The sequence below is a fragment of the Myripristis murdjan genome, chromosome 4 (genome assembly GCF_902150065.1).
Source record: "Myripristis murdjan chromosome 4, fMyrMur1.1, whole genome shotgun sequence".
NCBI lineage: Eukaryota > Metazoa > Chordata > Actinopteri > Holocentriformes > Holocentridae > Myripristis > Myripristis murdjan.
The window spans coordinates 9,767,142-9,788,079 of record NC_043983.1 but is presented as its reverse complement, the minus strand read 5'-3'; the positions used below and the strand labels follow the sequence as shown (position 1 = coordinate 9,788,079).

The 20,938-nt window shown below is 44.9% G+C and overlaps 1 protein-coding gene across 1 annotated transcript in view; it reads right to left on the bottom strand.

The window, feature by feature from the left end:
* trabd2b (TraB domain containing 2B) overlaps positions 1–20,938 on the bottom strand; it is a 75,501-nt gene that overhangs the window by 30,663 nt on the left and 23,900 nt on the right. The window contains exon 3 of the mRNA XM_030048870.1: positions 4,890–5,036. Within this exon, the coding sequence (XP_029904730.1) occupies positions 4,890–5,036 (147 nt within the window). The remainder of the gene's footprint in view (positions 1–4,889; positions 5,037–20,938) is intronic.

The window sequence follows — 20,938 nt, the reverse complement described above, 5'->3', positions numbered from 1 at the left end:
GGAGATTTATTGAATCACAAGTGTAAAAAGGTGCTGCTCTTCAGTGTCCGTCCAAAATCTCAATCTTAAACATCTTCTCTCACTCTGTCTTCAGCTTTTTTTTTTTCCACCAATCATTCATGTCCCTTTGTCTTTTAATTTCCTGATTTTATTGTCAGTGGAGCATAATGGTTGAAAGATTATAAGGCAAACCTAAATGGAACATCCAGTTCTTTAAGTTTTGAAAAACATTCAACATTCAGGTTTCAATTTTTAAACAGTTAGCTCTCATCCAAAGGGCAGAGGTTCACTGTCAGTGGTTGTGGGAGCTGAACATGCAGCCTTTCAGCTACAGGACAGTTTTACTGCTTTCTCCACTGTGCTGCATTTTAGGCTTAAATCTGTCAAAAAGTTCTCTGTGGGTGTATTATCACCATTTTCAAAGATAAAAACATGTCATACCAAGACAATAATCCAAATGGTTTGCATGACATGAGCCTTATTACTCATACCTGCTTGTTTATGTCTCAGAGCACTTTTAAAGGGGATGGCTGGGCTCCCTTCTTCAGTCAGAAAAGGGAAGGTGAGTGGGACGAACACACGTACCTACAAAAAATGCTTTTAAAGGGTAAATGAATCATCAGGGTCCTTGCTCTGTTTTTTTTTTTTTTTTTTTTTTACAGATAAGGGAGCGGAGTGGGATGAATATGGTACAAAAGTACAAAAATGAGAGGAGAAAGTAAGCATTGTCTCACAGTGCTTTTACAGGGTAAATGACAGGTTTATCTATAATTGACTGAGCCTCATTCTCAGTAAAAGGAAAGGGAGGAGGGTGAATGGGGAAATGTAAAAAGTATCAAAAGAGAGAAGCTGAGAAGGAGTACTTCATCTTTGCTCTGATGAGCGAAGATAGCTTGAGTGTTTCATGAAAAGGGAGAAAAAAGAGGGACTAAGAGGAGAAAGAGGGGTGGAGGGGGTAGCAGTGAATGCAGATAAGTTATCACAGGAAAGCCCATTAGCTGCTCTCTATCCTGACCCATTCAGGAAATGTGGAGCGACAGCGAGATATTTCCTCCCTTCCTCACTACTGGTCATGCTCTGCAATCATTTGCTGAGGCAGTCCATCCTGCCAGGGGCCTTCTGTCCTCCACTCTCCTCCTCTCTTTAATTCATCTCTTTGAAGTTCTGGTTTTCTCTCTTCTTTTCCTTGTTTTTCTCCTCTCCTCAACTCTCCTCTCATCTCCTCTATTCTCCTCTCCACACCACAATGCTCAAGTAACAAATTCAGCTGGAAATAATTAAATCACATCTAAGGGGGTTTTGAAAGATATCACAAAGTCTTGGTTTCATTTCACAAAACAATGCAGGTAGCAGCTATGGGCAACATCTATTCAACATCAAAATGTTACTGGGTTTCCTTTGCTTTCCTTGCTTTTTTTTTTTCCTTTCTTCTTAGCTCACCCTCACTCTTAAACAGTAACCTCTCTCTTCTGTCTTTTTTCAGTCTTCCCTCCCTCTCTCTCTCTCTCTCTCTCTCTCTCTCTCTCTCTGACTCTCACTGTGTGGTGGATTGGGCCAAGCTGAGTAGCCAGTGTTGAAATGCATTAACTTGTGTTGCACCATTCTGCTCTGCTCTGCTGTGCTCTGGGGCCCATCACCGGCCTCTTTCTAATACGATGAAGATTGAGTTGGGAGAGCATCAGGGGTGTCGGGGGCCTCCGGATTAGGCCCCATATATCAAAAAACACCTGCTCCTTTGCAGCCCTGCAACTTCACACACACACACACACACACATTCAGACACACACACATGGACCTGCTATAGATCACCAGGCTACGCAGGCAGGCACTGGAGGCAGGCGTCTGATTGCTCTAGCATGTGCTGAGGAATGTTAATACGTGTTGTTATGACATGAGGAGCATGGGCCAACTGGTATGATTTAGGGAGCCCATGCAGGAGACGACTACAGCCACGACTAGAGGTGAAATTGTGGCTAACATGCTCTTCACGGCCCTCAGAGAAAGAGATATAGAGAGAGACACTGTGTTACAAAGAGATAGAGAGAAAGAGAAACAGGGCAAGTGTGCCCTTCAGCCATTTGTCAAGGCTTAACAGTGTAGCCCTGTTGAGTTTTGAAGTGCCTGTAATAATCGGAGGGTTGAACGGTAAGTTGTGCATACTTTCCATTTCTTTGCGTGTCTCCAGTGTAAATGATGTGGAATCTCGGCAGCTGAGCGGTGAGTTGAGGTTACATGGTGTGTTAGGTTTAATGAGACTTAAGGATCAGTACGGGAAGTTGACACAGCATAATTAACTTAAGAGGAGGGCTATAGAGTAAATCTGCTTTTAAGGGTGGAGATGGAGTGAGAACTATAAATGAGCAGTGTGTGTGTGTGTGTGTGTGTGTGTGTATGGGTGATGAGAGACTGTTATTGGAGGAGCACAGGCTATGTTAAGAAACACAAAATGAGAGGAGACCAGATGGGGTATTTAGAGCAGGAGTACCAGGCTATTAAAGTGCTAGACTATCAAGTGACTTAAAGGTGACAGGAAGAATTTTGTTGGTGAACTTAACTGGGAGTCAAGAGAGGTGGTGGGGAGCTGGGTTGATGTGCTGCAATGTGGATCTGAAGTGCAAAATTTGGCTGCAGTGACTATAGCCTAATGGTAGAGAAGAGGGCACGAGAGGGTTCCATAATAAAAACTAGGATAAAGCAGGATGGCAAAGCCTCTAAAACAACATTTAGAACAGGGGCTCTCAAAGTTTTGATGACTGAGGGTCAATTTAGGGACCCAACATTGGACTGAGGGCCACCCAAAAGAAAATGAAACACAGTAATTCCATTCTAATAACAATTCTAGACTAAAAGTCATGTCTGTTGTGAATTACATGACAAATGCATGTTGTCTATTCTGGGGGAGAAAAAATCTGAGGGAGAAAAAAATTCCTTGTGTCCATTTGTACATGTTTTAATGACAAAGGTGCATGTCTACAAGTTATGCTTTGGAAATGGTTTCCAGCCAGTAATGTAAAATAAACATAATTTGCTGTTAATGAGGTTGAAACACATTTGTGAAAACTGACTGCTGGGCAGTTAAGCCTCTTTGAATTTCTTCAAGCAGAGTTGTGTGCACCTTGTCTGTGAACCTATCATACATGTTATGATTGCTATAATAATGGTATTTTATGTTAAACTCTTTGTGCATTGCATTCTCCTGCTAGGCACATCATTTTATTCATCCCCTCAGGTTCAATGAGGTAAGCATTGCTCCATTCCTCCTCTGAATCTTCCTTTTCGCCTCACTGAAATAACGTTTTTTTTACACTTGGCCCCGTAATCTGCCTAGTTGCCATGCAAACATTTTTAACTTGACAGCTTAGTCAATGGGGTGCAGTTTTGCCATTCTTAAAAGCATTGCACTGTATGATTAAGCTTGTTTAAAACTAAACTGCAAACAGACCAAACATAATGCATGCGTTTCATCATGTCATCTTTACTGATCACAGGCCACCAGAAGAATTTCTGAAGATCGTCATTACCTGCACCTTGAGAATGCCTGATTTAGACCATGGGACACTAAAAATTTCCATGGAAACTACCAACGTTTGTTGGTAGCTCTTTCAGTGAACAGGTATGTACATTTTTATTGATACAGCACAATTTGAGGCTTACACACTGCTTCACAAAAAGAGTGACATCAATTTCATAAAATATTAGGATAATCACAATGTAAAAGACCAATTAGGTAAATGGGAGAATATGGTGCAGTATAAACAATGGAAGGCAAACATAAAAAATACTGGTTATTATAATATACCAGTGTTTCAATCTGAATGCTGTTGCTGCAAAAGAATAGTCTGGACTACAGTGGATAGAAATTCTCAGTCAGAGATGAGTGCTTTTCGTAGGGGTTAACAACAAGAAGCACGAAGAATGAAACTTTAAGTCTTTAGAACTAACCTCTCAGCCTAATTTTGGACTAGATGTAAATGCCTGAGGAAAGTTAACAGGGCATTACAGTAGTCAAAGTGAGACAAAGCAAAAGCATGAATACATTTTTCCATATTATGGTAGGATGCATATGAGCTTTGTTTAGCAGAGCAACTGATCTGACATATCAAAATTAAAATACTGGTCAAAATGAAACCCATTTTTCAAGGATGCTACTTTAAGAGCCAGACGACCAGCACATTAGCTAATCTAGCCAGTTTTTGATTAGGGCCTATGATAACAGCCTCTGTTCTGTCAGAATTTAACTGGGGGAAATTGTGAGCCATCCAATCTTTTATAGTTGCCAGACATCCATACAACTTGGCTAGTTTGCCAAGGTCATTGGGTTTAACTAAAATATACAACTGTGTATCATCAGCATAGCAGTATTAGAAAATGCAGCCAAAACTATGAGTAAGGTGCCCTAGGGGAAGCATATACAGCGAGAATAAAATGGGCCTGAGAACTGACCCCTGAGGTACCCCACAAATTAGTGCAGCACACAATAACATACCATTGCCAGTGGACACTAGAAACTTTGTATTTAACAGATAGGAGGAGAACTATTCTAGAGCAAACCCAGGGACACCCAACCACTGCCTAAGCCTGTCAGTCATGACAGTAAGGCAGAGTGAGGCAGGTTTCACCGCAGGTTTTAAAGACTATGGCTATGAGTCAAATCATACAGTAATGAATATACAGCACTGAATACTACAGAAAAGTAAATATTGGTGCAATATATTAGCTAGCTGAACCTACTGCAAATCCCAGACTGGCTGGGAAAATCTGGAACAGGTGGGCTTGTTCTACTGGGCACCTCTACAGTATGAAGTTGACTGAACAACTGTAAAACAGGATTGATTGTACGAATAACAGTCATGCTCAGCAAAACTGGATAAATACTTTAAGGGACCAACCTGTGAGGTGTCGTGGTTGAATATGATGGAGCTAAGGTCACCACAGTTGTAGTGAGTAATGAGGTCCTCTGTGGTGTAGGAGCCCTGAAGACTGCCTGCTCGGACACCCTCATGTTGCAGCAGCGTCTGGTTCAAGGCAAACAGCACCTGCAGGGAGAACAAAGGAGAGAGAAATGTTGGAATGGCTCTGTTAGTTTCTGCATCTTCAAACATATCCCCAAAGCAGTCATGTTCACTTCTCTGTTGTGTGCTGAAGAGAAATATGCACTGAGAGGGAGAACTTTGCAAACATGGCTGTTCCACTTTAAGAAAATTTGTGACTGTTATATAAAACTCAACGTTTATGCTGACCTTACAGGTATACAGGTATTTTGCAGAGTTTTCATTTATTTCAGGAAATTTTCATACACTTTCCAGCCAGGCTGACTACAGGTAAAGTAGACCAAAAAAGGCATGGCAAGACTCCAATAACTTTCTCCTGAAGGACAGAGAGCAGAGGGAAGAAAAGGAAAGCTGAACAGAGAAAGGGGGGGCGAGTGGATGAGAGAGAGAGAGAGAGAGAGAGAGAGAGAGAGAGAGAGAGAGAGAGAGAGACCCTTTAAAAATAACCTCTTTCTCTCTCTCTTTCACCGGGGCCCGAGCGCCGTAAATTTACAGCCCCCATTAAAATCAAAAGTAAACCCTCTTTAGAGAGAATTTATAGTGTGCAGCCGCCAGCCAGCCCAACGACTGCACAGCTGTCCTAGACACCAGGGGTTAACCTCCCTACTCCCGCCCTCAACACTCCCACACCACCTCTGACTGGTCTGGCAGCCAGGATTGAACTGTCAATCACCTGTAAGCTTTCTTACAGAAGCCAGAGGTGTATATGAATGGGGGAAAAAAAAGAATTTTCTGCCCTCCCTGCACATTGCAAGCACAGTAGATTTCACACAGTTCTACATTGCACCCGGTAACCCATTCATTTCCTATGCGGTGTTGTTGTTTGACTTGATTAGGCCAAGTGACTCAGCTTGTGTATATCATATCTTCAAACCACACTAACCTCATCCACATCTATGATCCTAATTACCTTCTCTGCGTCAAAGAAACCTGACTAGTGCTCTGGTAAATACTGGTGGGAGAACGCCAACATCCAGGCCCCTATGATTTGTGTAGCAGCTTAAGGCCGATACAGCTGCACAACTGATCGAGCCCATAAAAGCCTGGGTCATATCGCGCAATTAGGTTCTCGCAATCATAAATGCCCATAATGTGCATATTGAATGTTTAAACTCTCGGTAACCTTTATGCCGGGCTAATCACAACTGAGTTCTAAGCTCCACCTTGTGACTATGTGTGCGTCTCTCTTGTGAGATCATTGTGTTCGCTAACCAGTCTTGCAGGCGGTGCCTTAGAGCTGCGCTTTTATCGTAATGAAAAGAGACAACTGGTGAGCTGACGGCATGGATAACTCTCTCATTCTCCCCGTTGCTCTTCTTCACTGCCGTCTTCCTCTACTCCGTCTCCGTACCTCCACCCATGTAGAGTCTCGAGCCTCCTCTCGTCTTTCTGCCAATCCTCCCCCCAACTGTCTGATCAAGAGCTGAGACCAATCTTATTTATTCCTTTTGACATGCTTCATAGAATATATTTTTTCTGCGCTCAGCAGCATGTTGTCACGATGCCAGGGAGGCATAATCCCAAAATGGGCTTCGATCAAACCTGTGACCATTTCGGTCCTAAAATAATGTGCTTTTCATGCTTCCCTCAGCTCATTCCTCACCACCAGGCCTCCCACATCCAGAGGCCCCCCTGCTGACTTAGTAATGACAGTATACCTCATTTCAGTTTCTGTTTCCATCTCACATGAGCTGTTTTTATTGTCCACATTTCCCCCTGCATACACCAGGTCATGTTGGGGTATGATGTCAAGCCCAGAAACGGTAAAATGTACCAAGTGCCTAACTAGATACAGTAGCTAATTTTGCTGCTGCAGATGCTGATACTTAGGCACTGAGTTGCCAGTGCCCCAAGTCCTTGACCCACAGGGCACGCCGCCATGTCTCGGGGGCTTTTCCAAGAGAAACACCAGAGCAGGCCCTGGACATAGAGGGCCGGCGCTGGCAGAGCACACACACCTGCAAGGCCATCTGTAATGCTGCCAACTCAAAGAGTTTCCCTGAAAACTGCAAACTGCACCAGACAGGACAGACAAGACAGAGAGTGGTGCGGAGGAGGGTGCGGGCTCGAGAAGGAGAGGAGGTGTGGTTGGTAAAAAGTGTGGTCGGGTTGTTAAGGGGGCTGTTATTTCAATATTGTTCGTCTCCTGGGGAAAGCACATCTCTGAGCTGTAACCATGGCGCCAGAGTTTGTGCCGGGCTGAATGAGAGAGCGCGTCAATCACTGGTGGAAAGACAGAGAGAGCGAGAGAGAGAGGGGAAAAATGCAAATATTGTATTTGTGCATGTCAGTGTAGGCCTACGCTTGTGTGTGTGTGTGTGTGTGTTCATGAGTGTATGTGTGTGCACATGCATGTGTTGACTGACAGAGTGGGTGTTCTTGTGCTGAAGTGGTCCACTCACTCTGACAGACTGGCTCTTTTACAGCCAGGACTTTTCAAAGTAGCTGAATTTACTTCCTTACTTTTCACTGACAATCAACACATGGTTTACTACCATACAGGTCTCTCTCTCTCTCTCTCTCTCTCGCCCTCTCTCATCGAATGCATGCGTGAGAAACTCCCATCATAATTAAGTAAAGGTTTTATAAGAACAAAGCTGGAAAGAGGAGAGCACACGGATGGTCTTGGAACCTCCGATCGCTCCCTGAGTGCAGCACTCCAAAAATTCATTAGCAAGCGTTGGAAAGAAAAAGAGAAAGAAGGGGGTGGGGTGAGGGTGAGAGAGAGAGAGAGAGAGAAAAAAAAAAGAAATCACAGAGATCTTTTATGTTTCACGAAAACGTCATTTATCAACACGTGTGTGCATAGCAGCAATTGACCTTGAAGTGCATTAAACCCTGGCTGTTTGCTAGCATTAGTGTTAGCTGGTTTTCCGTCTGAGGTTTTTTACGATGCTGCGCCATGTAATGAGTAGGTGCCGATGACAAGGCGTTGGAACAGCGAGAGCTCACTCATGTCGACTATATCACTCCCCCATTATATCTCCTTAAATCTGAACCGGAGAATGTGAGAGTGATGGATAAAGAGGGGTGTCTCCACCCGTAGCTTCAGGCTGCAATACCTCAGAAGGAAGTGTTAAACTGCGGAGGCCAAAGACCCAAGTCTAACAAGGGAGAGAAACCCTTAAATAAGCCCAAGTGCAATTTTACTTTATGGCTGGGAGTCGGTAAAAGCAAATAAAAAGCATACATCACCTGCATCACCAACAGCTGTGGTAAATAACTACAATAAATACACCTAGGGACAACAACAGAACAACACTCATATTACAGTCCATCCCTTTCTCTTTCCCTCCCTCGCACACTCTCTCTCGCCCTGTCCCTTGCATTTCATTCTCCGTCATTCACTTTTGTCCGTCTCAGCTGCGGCAAAAGGCCGAGCCGCCATTCCGCTTTCCTGCAAACAGACAGAGAGAAAGCGAGAACAAAGGCAGGGAAGAGTAATAGCGCGAGGAGGACCGAGAGCGAGAACCAACAAAAGCCAGAGAGAGGGTGAAAGCGTGAGAGAATGGTAAAACAAATAAAGGCTTGTTATGTGTGAGGACCATGTGCCGCGCAGATGGGAGGCGATTCCCCTCCGTTTGTGCGCAGGAAAGTTTGGGTTAGTGGGTATACAGAGCGCGTGGTAAGGCCTGGCACCACTTTTGGATACGGCGGGGCGGGCAGGTGGATGAAAAGCTCAGTGGTGCCTGCCAGTATCAGGCCGGAGATCTGAGAGGGCCTGTTTATGCACACACCCCACTCTTTCCCTCCCTTCTCTTCTTCCCTTCTCATCTCTTTCCCCTACTCTTTCTTCCTCTCCTCGACATAATATAATTCATTAAGGGTTCTAAATGTTCACTAGCACATTCATTTCGATGCACTGATATAACCACCGTAAACTCTAATCATCAGCAGGACGATTGGCAGCCAATTTCCTGAAGACTGTGCAAGAAATTGGGTCATTCCTTACTGGAGAACAAGGTACCTTTAAATTCAATCTGTTTGATTGCCATGAATACTCCAGAAACATTATTGCCGGAGCATCCAAATGCAATGAGAGCCCGGCCCTCTTTGTCCGTCTCTATCTCGCTGTGTCTCTGTTCCTGGTCATTTAATCAGTCCCGAATAAAGAAAGCGGCTTTCAAGATAAACAGCTTTGAGGAGGTGCTGCGTTCCCCGGACTCGTCTCTCTGAAAGTCGCTTGTGTTTCACCGTCAGAGAAAGAGAGGAGCGAGACCTCTGACCCCAGACGCGCTCCGCTGGGTTTCTCAGCAAAGAGACGGCCTCGCTGATGGGCCACGGCTACAGACAACCAAAGGGGAGCGGGTTCACAGCACCCTGGGGTGATGGAAGGAGGAGGCGAGGTAGGAGGAGGAGGAGGAGGAGAGGAGTTGAAATAACATCCAGGGTGACCCAAGAATAGGAGACGTGCGATATCTCATCCCTGTACCCCACGGAGCACCCCCAAAAAAGGGCGGATAACGAGGTGTGGGAGCATGCTTTCCCCTTCCGTGATCACAGCCGAGCCTCATCAAACAATTCATAAAAGCAGAACCTTGTGTCCGTTTTCTTTTAACCTGCGCTATCCCAGTGTGACGCCGCGTTTGAATGTGTCATATTGTGTGTGGAGCAGCGGTGGGGGTCTTTTAAACGCTCGCCGCTGTCTGATCTTTTACGCTACGCTAGCTCCGAGAAAACACCTTGAAGACATTACACCGGGAGAGACGGTGTCACACAAGACCACATCAAAGTCGTCTGGACAGTCTCAAATGATGGCTTCACCTCTGTCTCCTACAGTTTTATCAACAAGGTCCTCAAAACCGGCTCTCCTTTAGATTTTTTTTTTGTCTCTCTTCCATGGAACCGTGTAACCTGTCAAGGGCTGTAAAAGCAACATTCAAACATAAAAATGCCTAAAATGCGACCTCCAGCATCAGAGCATTGCCAAAATATTTTTACAACCCCTCCGCGCCTTTCTGTGTGTAACGTTTGCTCATGTGAAGGTAAGCAGCGCTTTCAACTGATCACATCTGGCATCGGCTACAGCAAGCCAGAACCTCTTTCTATTCCAAATCTTTATCCCTCTTAATACCCACCATACACACACATGCATACACACACACACAAACACAAGCACCGACTTCCATAAGCACACACGCTAATAATTATGCACATACTATCACCCACCATCGCACATACAATTGTCTGCATGCACACACATATGCGTTCACAGTCACACACTTTTGGGGACACACACCACATTTGTCACTAAGCATTCCCTGAACTATGCAAACTACAAAAGACCTTTCTCTTTTTTTTCAGTTAGACAGTCCTTCCGGTTTGGACGTCGTTTCCCCACTTTGTCTTTTTCTCTTTCTCTTCCCACACTCTCTCCTCTCTCTCTCTCTATCTGACTCACTAAGTCTCTCACCCTGCCTGGTCTATCTCCTGTCTCAGCCCAGGAAATCCAGGGATTACCAGAGGGACAATCCCAGTGGCAGAGGCCTGCTGCTCCCAGCTTCAACAGAAAGCCACCCATTCTTCCCTCTCCTTCCTCCTTCCTTCCCCTCTTCTCGCCTTCACCCTTTCTCTCAGGCCTCAGCTGGGTTGGTTCCGGTCATGGACAGTAACCCCCACCCCGCTGGAATGGTAAAAATCCTCCAAAATCTATCCCCTTTGTCTCTTCGTTATCCCTTTTTCCTCTGCCAAAAGTTCACTCTCTCCACCTCCACTACTGTCCTGTCCTTCTTTGCCCTGGTTCCCTTCTTCTCCCCCCCCCCTAGTCTCCCATGTCCCATGACCAGCACGCACATATAAACCTCTCTGGTCCCCAGCGCCTCCTGTCTGTCCTCTTAATAAGAGCCTGTAGGGGACGGAGGAGAGGGGGGTCGCCCCTGCTCTCCCTACACTTGTCCACAAACAAACCCTGCTGTTTGACTTGGCAGCGCTGCCGCTGCGCCAGTCATCCCAGCTTTCCTGCCTCCTTGAAAAACAGAGAAAATAATAAAGTATCGTTTGATCTGCAGTGAAAAGGCCCACAGCTGGCCCCTTGCTGTGAATGCCCACAGAGGAGGGCAGGAGGCAAACAGAAAGATAGAGGGCGGGGGTAGGGGTGTGAAACAGCAGTGGAAACTGATGGGGGAAATTGTGCTACTTTTTGTTTTCTTTCACCAAGGGCCCAGGGCTGTGGGTTAAAGCATAAATCTGTGCGGAAAAGTAGGGACACCTGAACAGTACTGTAGGTCTATGTATGACAGGAGAATGAGGAGAGCTGTCCATGATGATTGATCCTTCTTTTACTATTTTTGCCATTTTCTTTATTTTATTTTATTTTATTTTATTTTATTTTATTTTATTTTATTTTATATAAATGAAAACAGCGCCTCCATGAGACACACTTGTAAACCATGACAGTATCAGTGCTGTACACAATTACATGCAATGTCAGCATGATGAGAAAAAAAGCCATTTTCTGATTTGAAAAAAGTGAAAACATGCTGGTTTGTGGGAAAGTAATAATTTGAAAAAATATTTTTTTCTTTCACACACTGCCATATCAAAACAAAAGAAACTGGAAGAGAGCACTCAGTAGCGTGCAGATCTCTGCCACGAGGATCTCCCCTTCTCTCCGGTGCTCAGACTTTTCTCCTTTGCCCCCAGGAGAAGAGAAAATACAGAGGTGCTGCCTGCATATCACTGCTTCTCTGGTGTTTGGACTTGGGCCGAGGAGTTAGCACTCAATTGTGATATAATACAGGGGTTTCAATATATTTGAATGAATGGGTTTAGAATATATTTGAACTGAATGGGAAGTATGGGGGGAAAAAAATGTTAATATGCAACACTCAAGCTGCAAAATCTACCAAATAAAAATGTTTTGCCTGTCAGTCCGAGGATGCACAGCCTCCTTGGACCCTCACACAAATGCACCCAAGTCAAATATGAACTCAACAAAAAGAAAAGGTTTGCTGTGCGACAATTTTGCTCCCTCTGCCTTCGCTAATGTTCTGGAAAACCACAGTCAGGTCAGCTCTGGTTTCAGACGAGGGAGGGAGAGAGAGAGAGAGAGAGAGAGAGAGAGAGAGAGAGAGAGTCCAGTGGCAGTGGAGTGAGCTAGAGAGTAAATGAGGAGAAAGTGCGATAGATTGCGATTGAGATAATTCCTCTTGCTTCCAGTGGAACTTTTTTTTTTTTTTTTTTTTTTTTTTTTTTTTTTTTACAGATTTTTGACAAAACAGTGAAGTGTTATGCCCTGATCTGGGGTCCGCCCTGACGCTTCTACAAATTTACCGAGATAAGTGAAATTGAATAGATGGTCAGATTATTTTTCATTTTGTTTTGAGGAAAATAAGATGAATTATGTGTTAAGATTTACTTTTTTACAGTGTACACCTGGACTCAGGTCATTCTGAGCTAATCTCCTCCTGCCTTCCACTGATCCTAACCAATTTCACAGACAATCCTCTTCTTTTTTTTTTTTTTTTCCCCAGGACAAGACTCTCATTGAATTCCATTGGATTTATCCGGTACCCATTATGATGTGTGATGCTATCCAAACCAGATGAGCTGGGTCTTCTCCGCTGCATGTAAAACGAGCGCGGAGAAACAGTCATGTATGTTTAAAACATGGCTTCTCAGCCCTAACCCAGAGCCCGGCCACTCTCTCTTATCTCCCCCAGTCCGCTTTGCTCGGGTTAATGGCTCTAGACAGAATAATTCCCAAAGAATGATTTGTCCTTTACAAAGTCCACATCTGAGGTCCGGTTGAAACATGAGAGCAGCACATAATCTCCTGCATGAAGATAAATTGTGTAATGGAGGAAAAAACGGATCCAGATTGAGAAACTACATGGATCCAGACAGTTAGAATGAAAATTCAGTCACTTTTAAACAGGGGATTCCTCCTAGGGTTTGTGTGTGTGTGTGTGCGTGTGTGTGTGCAGTTCTGCATGTACAGTGTGTGTAGCTTTCAATTATCACAGCTCATTTCTATGACGCTTGAATGATGTCATGTCAACTCAACTTTTTATAGCGTGTGCACTTTGAGGAAAATAGTTTACGGTGTGTGTGTGTGTGTGGGTGTGCATTTGTGTGCATATCATCATATACATCATCATATATCTGATATTATGACTGAATCACAGCAGATTGTATTGGACTTGTTTGTACTGTGTGACAGGCAGATGTGTATTTCCTCTGCGGAGCGTAACATTGAGAGTCACGTCGGCCACTTCAGTAACATATAGCACAATTCAGCCGACCACGGCTCTGGAAAAAAAAAAAAAAAATTACAATTTCCATATGAAAGGGACATGATTGAGAGGCTATTATGTATGAGTTAATGTCTCCATGTTGCGCATATGTGTTTGTTTGAGGGGTGGAAATGGAGGAGGAAAAAAAAAAAAAGCAGGGGTGGGAGAGGAGAAATAAAGCGTGCGCATTAAAACGAGTGATGGCATGAGAAGAAAAAAGGGAGAGGGTGAGCGAGAAAAGGGAGGAATGGGTGGAAGAGACGCAGCGGGGGGGAACGAGAGCACATAATGTAAAAAATAAGAGTCAAAGAGAGAAAGAGGGAGGCGAGGCCAGCTGTTTACAGTTAAGCCAAGAGAGGTAGAGAGAAGAAAGGAGGGAGCGGACCTACTGCCCCTCACCTCCTCCTCCTCCTCCTCCTCCTCTTCTATCTCTCCCTAACAGGTCTGGAGCACAGCTGGCCCGGCCCTGTCCTCCACCATCCCTCCACCTTACAGCTCTCCCACCCTGAGACCTGTCCTCCCTCCCTCTGAACTCCTCTATCCCCCTCTCTTCCATCTCCCATCCGCCGGCTCCCCTGATCCCTCTCTCGCTCCCCACCCAGGTTATGTGCTCACGCAGATGAAAACACTAGATTATGCAGCTGAAACACTTTTCAACGACATCCCTTCATCTTCCCCACCCTCGCCCACTCTCTCTCTCTCCATCCCTCTCTCTCTCTCTCTCCTCTCTCTCTCTCTCTCTCTCTCTCCGTTTGATGGTGGCTTTCCTTCCACCACTGTCACTGATCTGTGTTTACTTTGCTTTCATCTTCTTCCTCCTTCCTGTGCTCCATTTCGCGCCAACAGGTGCTCGTACATGTCTGTTTGTGTGCACATGTGGGCGTGTACGAGTGTGTGTGTGTGTGTGTGTGTGTGTGTGTGTGTGTTTCCATATGTGCTGTATCTGTCCTCACTACAGCGCTGTGTGGACAGTGTTTGTCCAGACCGCACAGTGCCCTTCTGTCTGTCGGCCTTTCTCTCCCTTTGCTTCACCTCTCCTCGTCCTTTTCCCCTCCTCTCCTCGTCTTTTTCCTCTCCATTCTCCCCTCTCCCCTCTTCTCCTCTCCTCCCCTTCCGTGCTCCCCTCAGTCACGGCTTTATTAGGCCGTATGCTGAGGCTAACGCGGCGTAATCCCAGACAAACACACCATTTCATGGCAAATCAGTAGGAGAAATGTCCAATTTCATGCAAGCAGTCAGCCCGGAGAAAGAGACAGAGTGAGAGAGAGAGAGAGAGAGAGAGAGAGAGAGAGAGAGAGAGAGAGCGAGGTTGTATACCTTGGGGCATGAAATAAAGAGCACAGATAGTTAGGGTGTTGTGTGTGCATGTGTGTGTGTGTGAGTGTTAAATGAGGGCTTTTGAGGGGGGGGGTCACACTGTGCCCGAGGGTCACGCTGCTCTGTTGCTTCCAATGCACTCTATTATATTTTCAAAACGATCTGTCAGCACATCCACAAAGAAGGAGCGTCCAAATCATCTCCCCAATGAGAACAGGCTGTCTGAGGTCGAGCGTGGAGGAGACGCACACACACACTCACACACACACACACACACACACACATGCACGTGCAGGGGCTGCTCCTCTATAGTTCACAGAGATTTGTCAGCCAGCGTTTTCAGCTGTCGGAGCGCCAGAGAGACTCCTGATACCTTCAAAAGACAAAAAAATAAAATCATTTTAATGGTGGAAAGTATTTGTGGGCTGCCTCTTTTCTTGCATTACGGGGGGAGAAGTTACCCCGCCACACCTCACTCTGTCCTCTCCACACACACACACACTCACATAGGGATGCATACACCATACACCACCTATATAGTTTTGATGAAGACGTAGTTGAAGTGAAATGAAATGAAAATCAGGCTACCTTCTGAGGTCATGACTGTGTCACTGTTAATGTGTGTTTATGGTGTGTGTGTATGTGTGTGTATGTGTGTGGGGGGGTATGGGAATACATATGGGTGTGTGTTGTGTGTTCAGATTGAGAATGATGAGGAGAGTGTCTGTATCAGACAGGCTGTCAACAACTCCTGCCATTTTGCTTTGTCACACCCGCACTCACACACACACACACACACAACACCCACACACACACACACTAACTCCATCATCCCTGCTCTAATCACAGAAGTACTTCATGCAAACTCCTGCCATCTCTCTCTCTCTCTCTCTCTCTCTCTCTCCCTCTCTCTCTCTCTCTCTCTTTGTGCAGTGTACGGTGTGAATGGAAAGCAGATGGAGAGCCAGCTAACAGCCAGTGTGCACGCTTTTCACGCTTTGGACCGGCTTGCGGTGGTGGTAGAGGGGTGGGGCGGGGGTGGGGGGGTGTCTCGGTACACTCAAACACTTCTTAATCCACTTCCTCCGTCTGGAACGATCACAGGGACGGATCTCTCTCTCACACACACACACACAAACACACACAGACAACTCCACCCTCGCGACACCAGCCTTTAAATGACAGCCAAGCGGCCTGGTGATGGACAGAGGGGATAACGCGGAGCGAGAGGTGAGTGGAGCGCGATCAGAGGCCGGGACAGCGGAGGAGAAAGTAGGGAGGAAAAGGAAAATGACAGCTGAGAAAAAAGGAAAGAGGAGGGAAAACGGGTGGAGGGAGTGAAAATGTGACGTTTACAACAAAGTGATCAAAGTGACATTCGGCCTTCCCAACAATCCTCCTAAACGTGTTTCACCTCATAATTCAAACTATTATCCTCTTACATTCTGATGTGCCCCTTAAATTTCGCTTTAAGTGGCTTCAGTTGTAGAAATGTAAAATATGCAATGCTTTATGGCTGCAGCGTTATTTCAAACAGAAAAGATCTTATGCCTCATTTTATACTCATTTCCCTGTAATTCAGCAGGACATCTCTGGGATCACTGGAAACCTTGGGGATCTCCGCGAGAATTTAAAATAAAGTTCTGCGGGTTTGAACAAAGCTCAGCATGCGTTTGTAACGACGAACCCACTGATGTGTCTGGCGGATCTTAAGAGGTTAAAGAGTTTTTTTCCACACAAGAAAAAAAAAAAAAAAAAAAAACATTTTGTGTAAGAAATTAGTTTAGTTTCAAAGAAGAACACAGTGAGACCCTGGCAGTGACTCATGGTGTTTGTTATACCCTCTTTCCCACAATTACACTTTTTTTTCCCCCTTGATCTCCAATTTTCAAGCGTGGAAACTCGGTGATGTTAAATCTGACTTATTGCATTCAGCATGATGGCCCGTTTCACATCTACAGTGCGGCTGTAGACGCTTCCTCACCTCAGAAAATGATTGAACGTCGGCATGGCCTGTGATTCAGCGACTCGCTGCGGGTAAAGTGAACATTTGAGGAAAAAAAGCCTGAGATTCATGAAGAGAGCAGGCCAGGATGTCGGCTGGGAGACTTCCAAAGTGCTACTCTTAATTACAGCAGTTCAGAAGTCTTGGCTTTGCTATATCCTGTTGCCCCGAATCTACGGTTCCCATCACCGAGTAGCAGGACCTGTTCACACTGACAACTCAGCTGAAGCAGCTGCTGGGCCCGTGATGAAAAATGAGGAGGATGGAGGAGGAATTCATCAAGTTTATGTGCAGCCATAAATGAGTCCATCTGCATCGACCGAGCATTTAATCAAGTTTGCAGGAGAGAGAGTCAAAGAAAACAAGTGTTTGTGTTTGCGCACACGTTCAAGCATGTGTTTGTCTGTGTCTGTTTGTGTTTACACGTGTGCGTGAAAGAGACTGACACAAACAGTGCAACGCAGAGACGGGGAAAAACGAGGGGAATCAAGGCAGAGACAGAGGACAGGACGCAGGAAAACACTCGCTCTTCCTATTGAAGTGGCGTTTCTAGATAGAAAGTCGACATTTTTAGGTTCCTAAGCATCAAATAAGATAAATAGGAAGCTTATTTTTTAAAGCAGCCTCCTTTGTCAGATTTTAATAAAGCATACAAGTGGGTCCTAGGCAGAAACAGAGATCCTGGCAATATCAACTAAGAGGAAAAACCTCCCCCCCCCGATACAAAGTCGAGGTTGTGAAAAATAACACACATTGGAGTTTTTCAATGCATCTTACGTGAAAATGGTTCACACATAATCAATTCCTTCTATGCCACGCTCACGTCATATGGCAAGGGAGCTAGAGGTTGGACAGATTCCCATAGTTACATTTTGTTAAGTGTTCAAGTCAGATGGTGAGGAAACAGGAAAGTAAAGGAATATTGCAATTTTTCAAGTCTATATCAAAAGAGAGCGCTTACAAAATGTTAACTTAACAAAAAACAGGGCCTGTTTTATGACAGCCAGAGTTGATTTGGGGTTTTAATAAGCATGCACGATAGAAGTAGCATTAAATCGGTATTTATTTACAATTAATGGTGGAGTGTGACTGATATGAGAGCACTATATTTTCCATATACTTACAGAACTTTCAATTTTCTAGGTGTAAAAACCAGTTGACTAGGAAGATGGTTTTTACAGCAACTATCATATGATGGCAGGAGTATAGCCTGGAACCACTGAAATGATTTTTACCAGTTACATGGAGCTGGCTGGTTAACTGTAAAGTAGTTAATGTTATGCTACATTATATTACGTTATGTTATATCATGTTATGCCATGTCATGTTGTGTTACACTACGCCATGCAACGTTACCTTATATTACATTACCAGAGACTTGATTACCATGGAAACCAGCAACTTTGCTTTGTTGACTTTTATGCTACTGACATTTTTCTCTTAGGTTGTATAAATTCATGTAACCTTTAGGACAAAACACGTACGTAATATGCCACCTCTGTCTGTCACACTTAATATTCTTAACTAGTTACCTCCTTGCAAATGTGCGTGTGTGCGTGCATGTGTGTGTGTGTAAGAACGTGGGAGGGCAGGGAACAAGGCAGCGAAGCCAACATGGAGACAGAGAAAAACAGACAAATAAACAGTCAGGAAAACTTACAGAAGCCCCGAGTGGGAGGCGGTGAGGGGAGAACGCACAGAGATAGGATACGGGACATAACTCGTGTGTGCTGCCAGGGGTTTGGAGGTGGAAGGCAGAGTCCTGACAGCTGGTGGAGGGGTTAATGTTGGCTATAGATTAGTAGCTCTTCCTCTAGCTGGCCTTGACGAGGAATGGGGCTGGCCATCACATCAGAGACGGGGCATTTTACTGCCCTCATAAGACTCTCATTATTTCATAAATCTGCAGTTTAGGCGCTCGGCTCTGTTGATTTGAGCCCACGCCAAGGCTTAGAGAATGTTTATATAATCTCCCTCATTTATTTACAACCTTGATTCATTTGTGCGTGGTGTGTGTGTGTGTGTGTGTGTGTGTGTGAGTGTGTGTGAAAGAGGAAAAAATAGAGACAGAAAAAGACAGAGGATGGTAGAAGATGGTGAGATATGGGTAAAGGTGAGGGTGTTTTATGTTTCAGTTCATGGTCTACTGGACTGGTTCCTATGTGTGTGTGTGTGTGTGTGTGTGTGTGTGTGCATGCGCATGGCACTCAATGAGAGGTAATGATATGAGCACAGAGCAGGCGGGGAATTAAATTTTGCCACGTCTGGTGCGCACATGAATTTATCCTCGTCATGAATCTGTGCCGCATATTTCCATTGCCCATTTCATTTCACTCTGTCACATTCTTGGCCGCTCCTTTATCTCGATATTGTGTCATTATCAGAAGCCTGGTACTGTTCTGTCTGAGCCGGACCCCGAGGCCTCCCCACAATCAAGCCGCAGTTTGCTAAACACCGCTACAGCACGTACACACAGGCATGCGCATACTGTGCGTGAATGCAAACACACAGGCCCACTCTGTTCCACATACAGACACATGCAGGCCTAAATCAACAGACATAGATCTTCTTTGTTTGCTTATCAATTTCTTATTCTTTCTGTCTTTCATTCTTTCTTTCACGATCCACCCAAAATCCAACCACCCAGAGCTGTGAGCCCTGCAGCCTCCCAGGGAAAGTGCTTGGTATGAAGAAATCCAATATGATTAAGACTATGATTGCTGCCTCTAATAGTTTTAGCACCCATACCCTCTATTAGGGAAAACATTGGGTTTGGACCACAGCTCAGCGCAGACTTCTGACAGAGGGAATCAGCCTGTGGGAACGACCCATGTTTCAGTGTGTGTGTGTGTGTGGGGTGTAAATATATACGTGGGCATGTCTATCCCTGTGTGCATGTGTGTGTGTGCACGTGCATGCACGTCTGTGTGTGTATGCGTGTGTGTGTGTGTGTGGCTCCAGGGCCGACGTGGTCAGCAGCGCTGAGGGGCTGTGGTCACCCTGAACAACAAATCACAGGATTGTGGCTTTAAACGGGCCGCTAATCGTCTAGCAGGCCAGACCGACCGAGGGGCGGGCTGAGGGAGACGGGAGGCGGCCTGGATAAACAAGATCACAGCTTCTCCAGTTTGTCCTCACTGGAAAGCAAATAAAGAATAATACCCCTCACCAGCAGAAGCAGCAGTAATGGCAGTATCAGAGATCAGTGCCATTTTATAGTTTGTTTCAACCTACTTGGATGTGATGAGTAGGGACTGCTGGTTAGGGCAAAGGAGTGCTAGTAATTTTGAAAAACCTTTGAAACTATATATACATATATATATAATTTTACTGTAGCTTTCTGTGTTTTGCACTTTTTTCTGACAGAATTTCCAGATGTTGTAAATGCTAGAACTATGAATTACTTGAAATACTACTAATACTATTTTTTTTAATATGACATTATATTTAATTTTGTGATGAGTTTGGTTTTGGCATTAAAATGTGAAACTTAAGTGTGTCTCTAATAAATTTGGTCTATACCGGCCCTCTTTGACTTGATTAATGCAGACATTTGACTGCACTGCTGTCGCTAATTTAGGAACTTTTTTAAAAGATGTTCAACCTCAGGCTTGGGCTTAGTCCATGTCTGTGAAACCAGTGTTGGGTTTTAATGAGTGGAGGGTGCATTAATGCAGATCCCTGTATTTTTACAAACAACACATTTGCTATACATGAAGACTGGTGACGGTTCAAGTGTGAGAATAAAACTGAGGCTTGTATTGTGCTGCAGGAGCCAAAATGATCAGGGAAATGTTGTCAGGAAGCGGTTTGATAGAGCACAGACACACAACGGTGTCAGGGTGGAAACAATGCAACATTTGGAGGTAAAACAACGTTCTTGTTCACATGGGGCAGCGGTAAGAACACACACATGCACACAAAGACACACACTAACACACACATACAGACAAACACCAGTACCCAGTGACCCTGCCCTAACCCTGGTGTTATCTCACTCTTGATCACTGCCTGAGACCACAGACCAACTGTCTGCCTGAATTGGCCCTGGGGCCACCACACACAAACACACGTGCACACACACACACACACACACACACACACACACACACGCACGTGTGCATACACCTCGGCTTAATGGGCCAAGTCTCACCACAGAGGAAACAATTTCCCATCAAAGCTGCTTTGAGTTTCCAGAGCTGTTTATTTGGTTGTTACTGTCAGATATGTAAGACATCCCCTCTCTGTTCCGAGCTACAAAATAGACCCGTGTTTCTTCAAACTTTTTGGTCTGAGCCCAAAATGGGTCATTAGCCTGTTTCTGGTAAGTT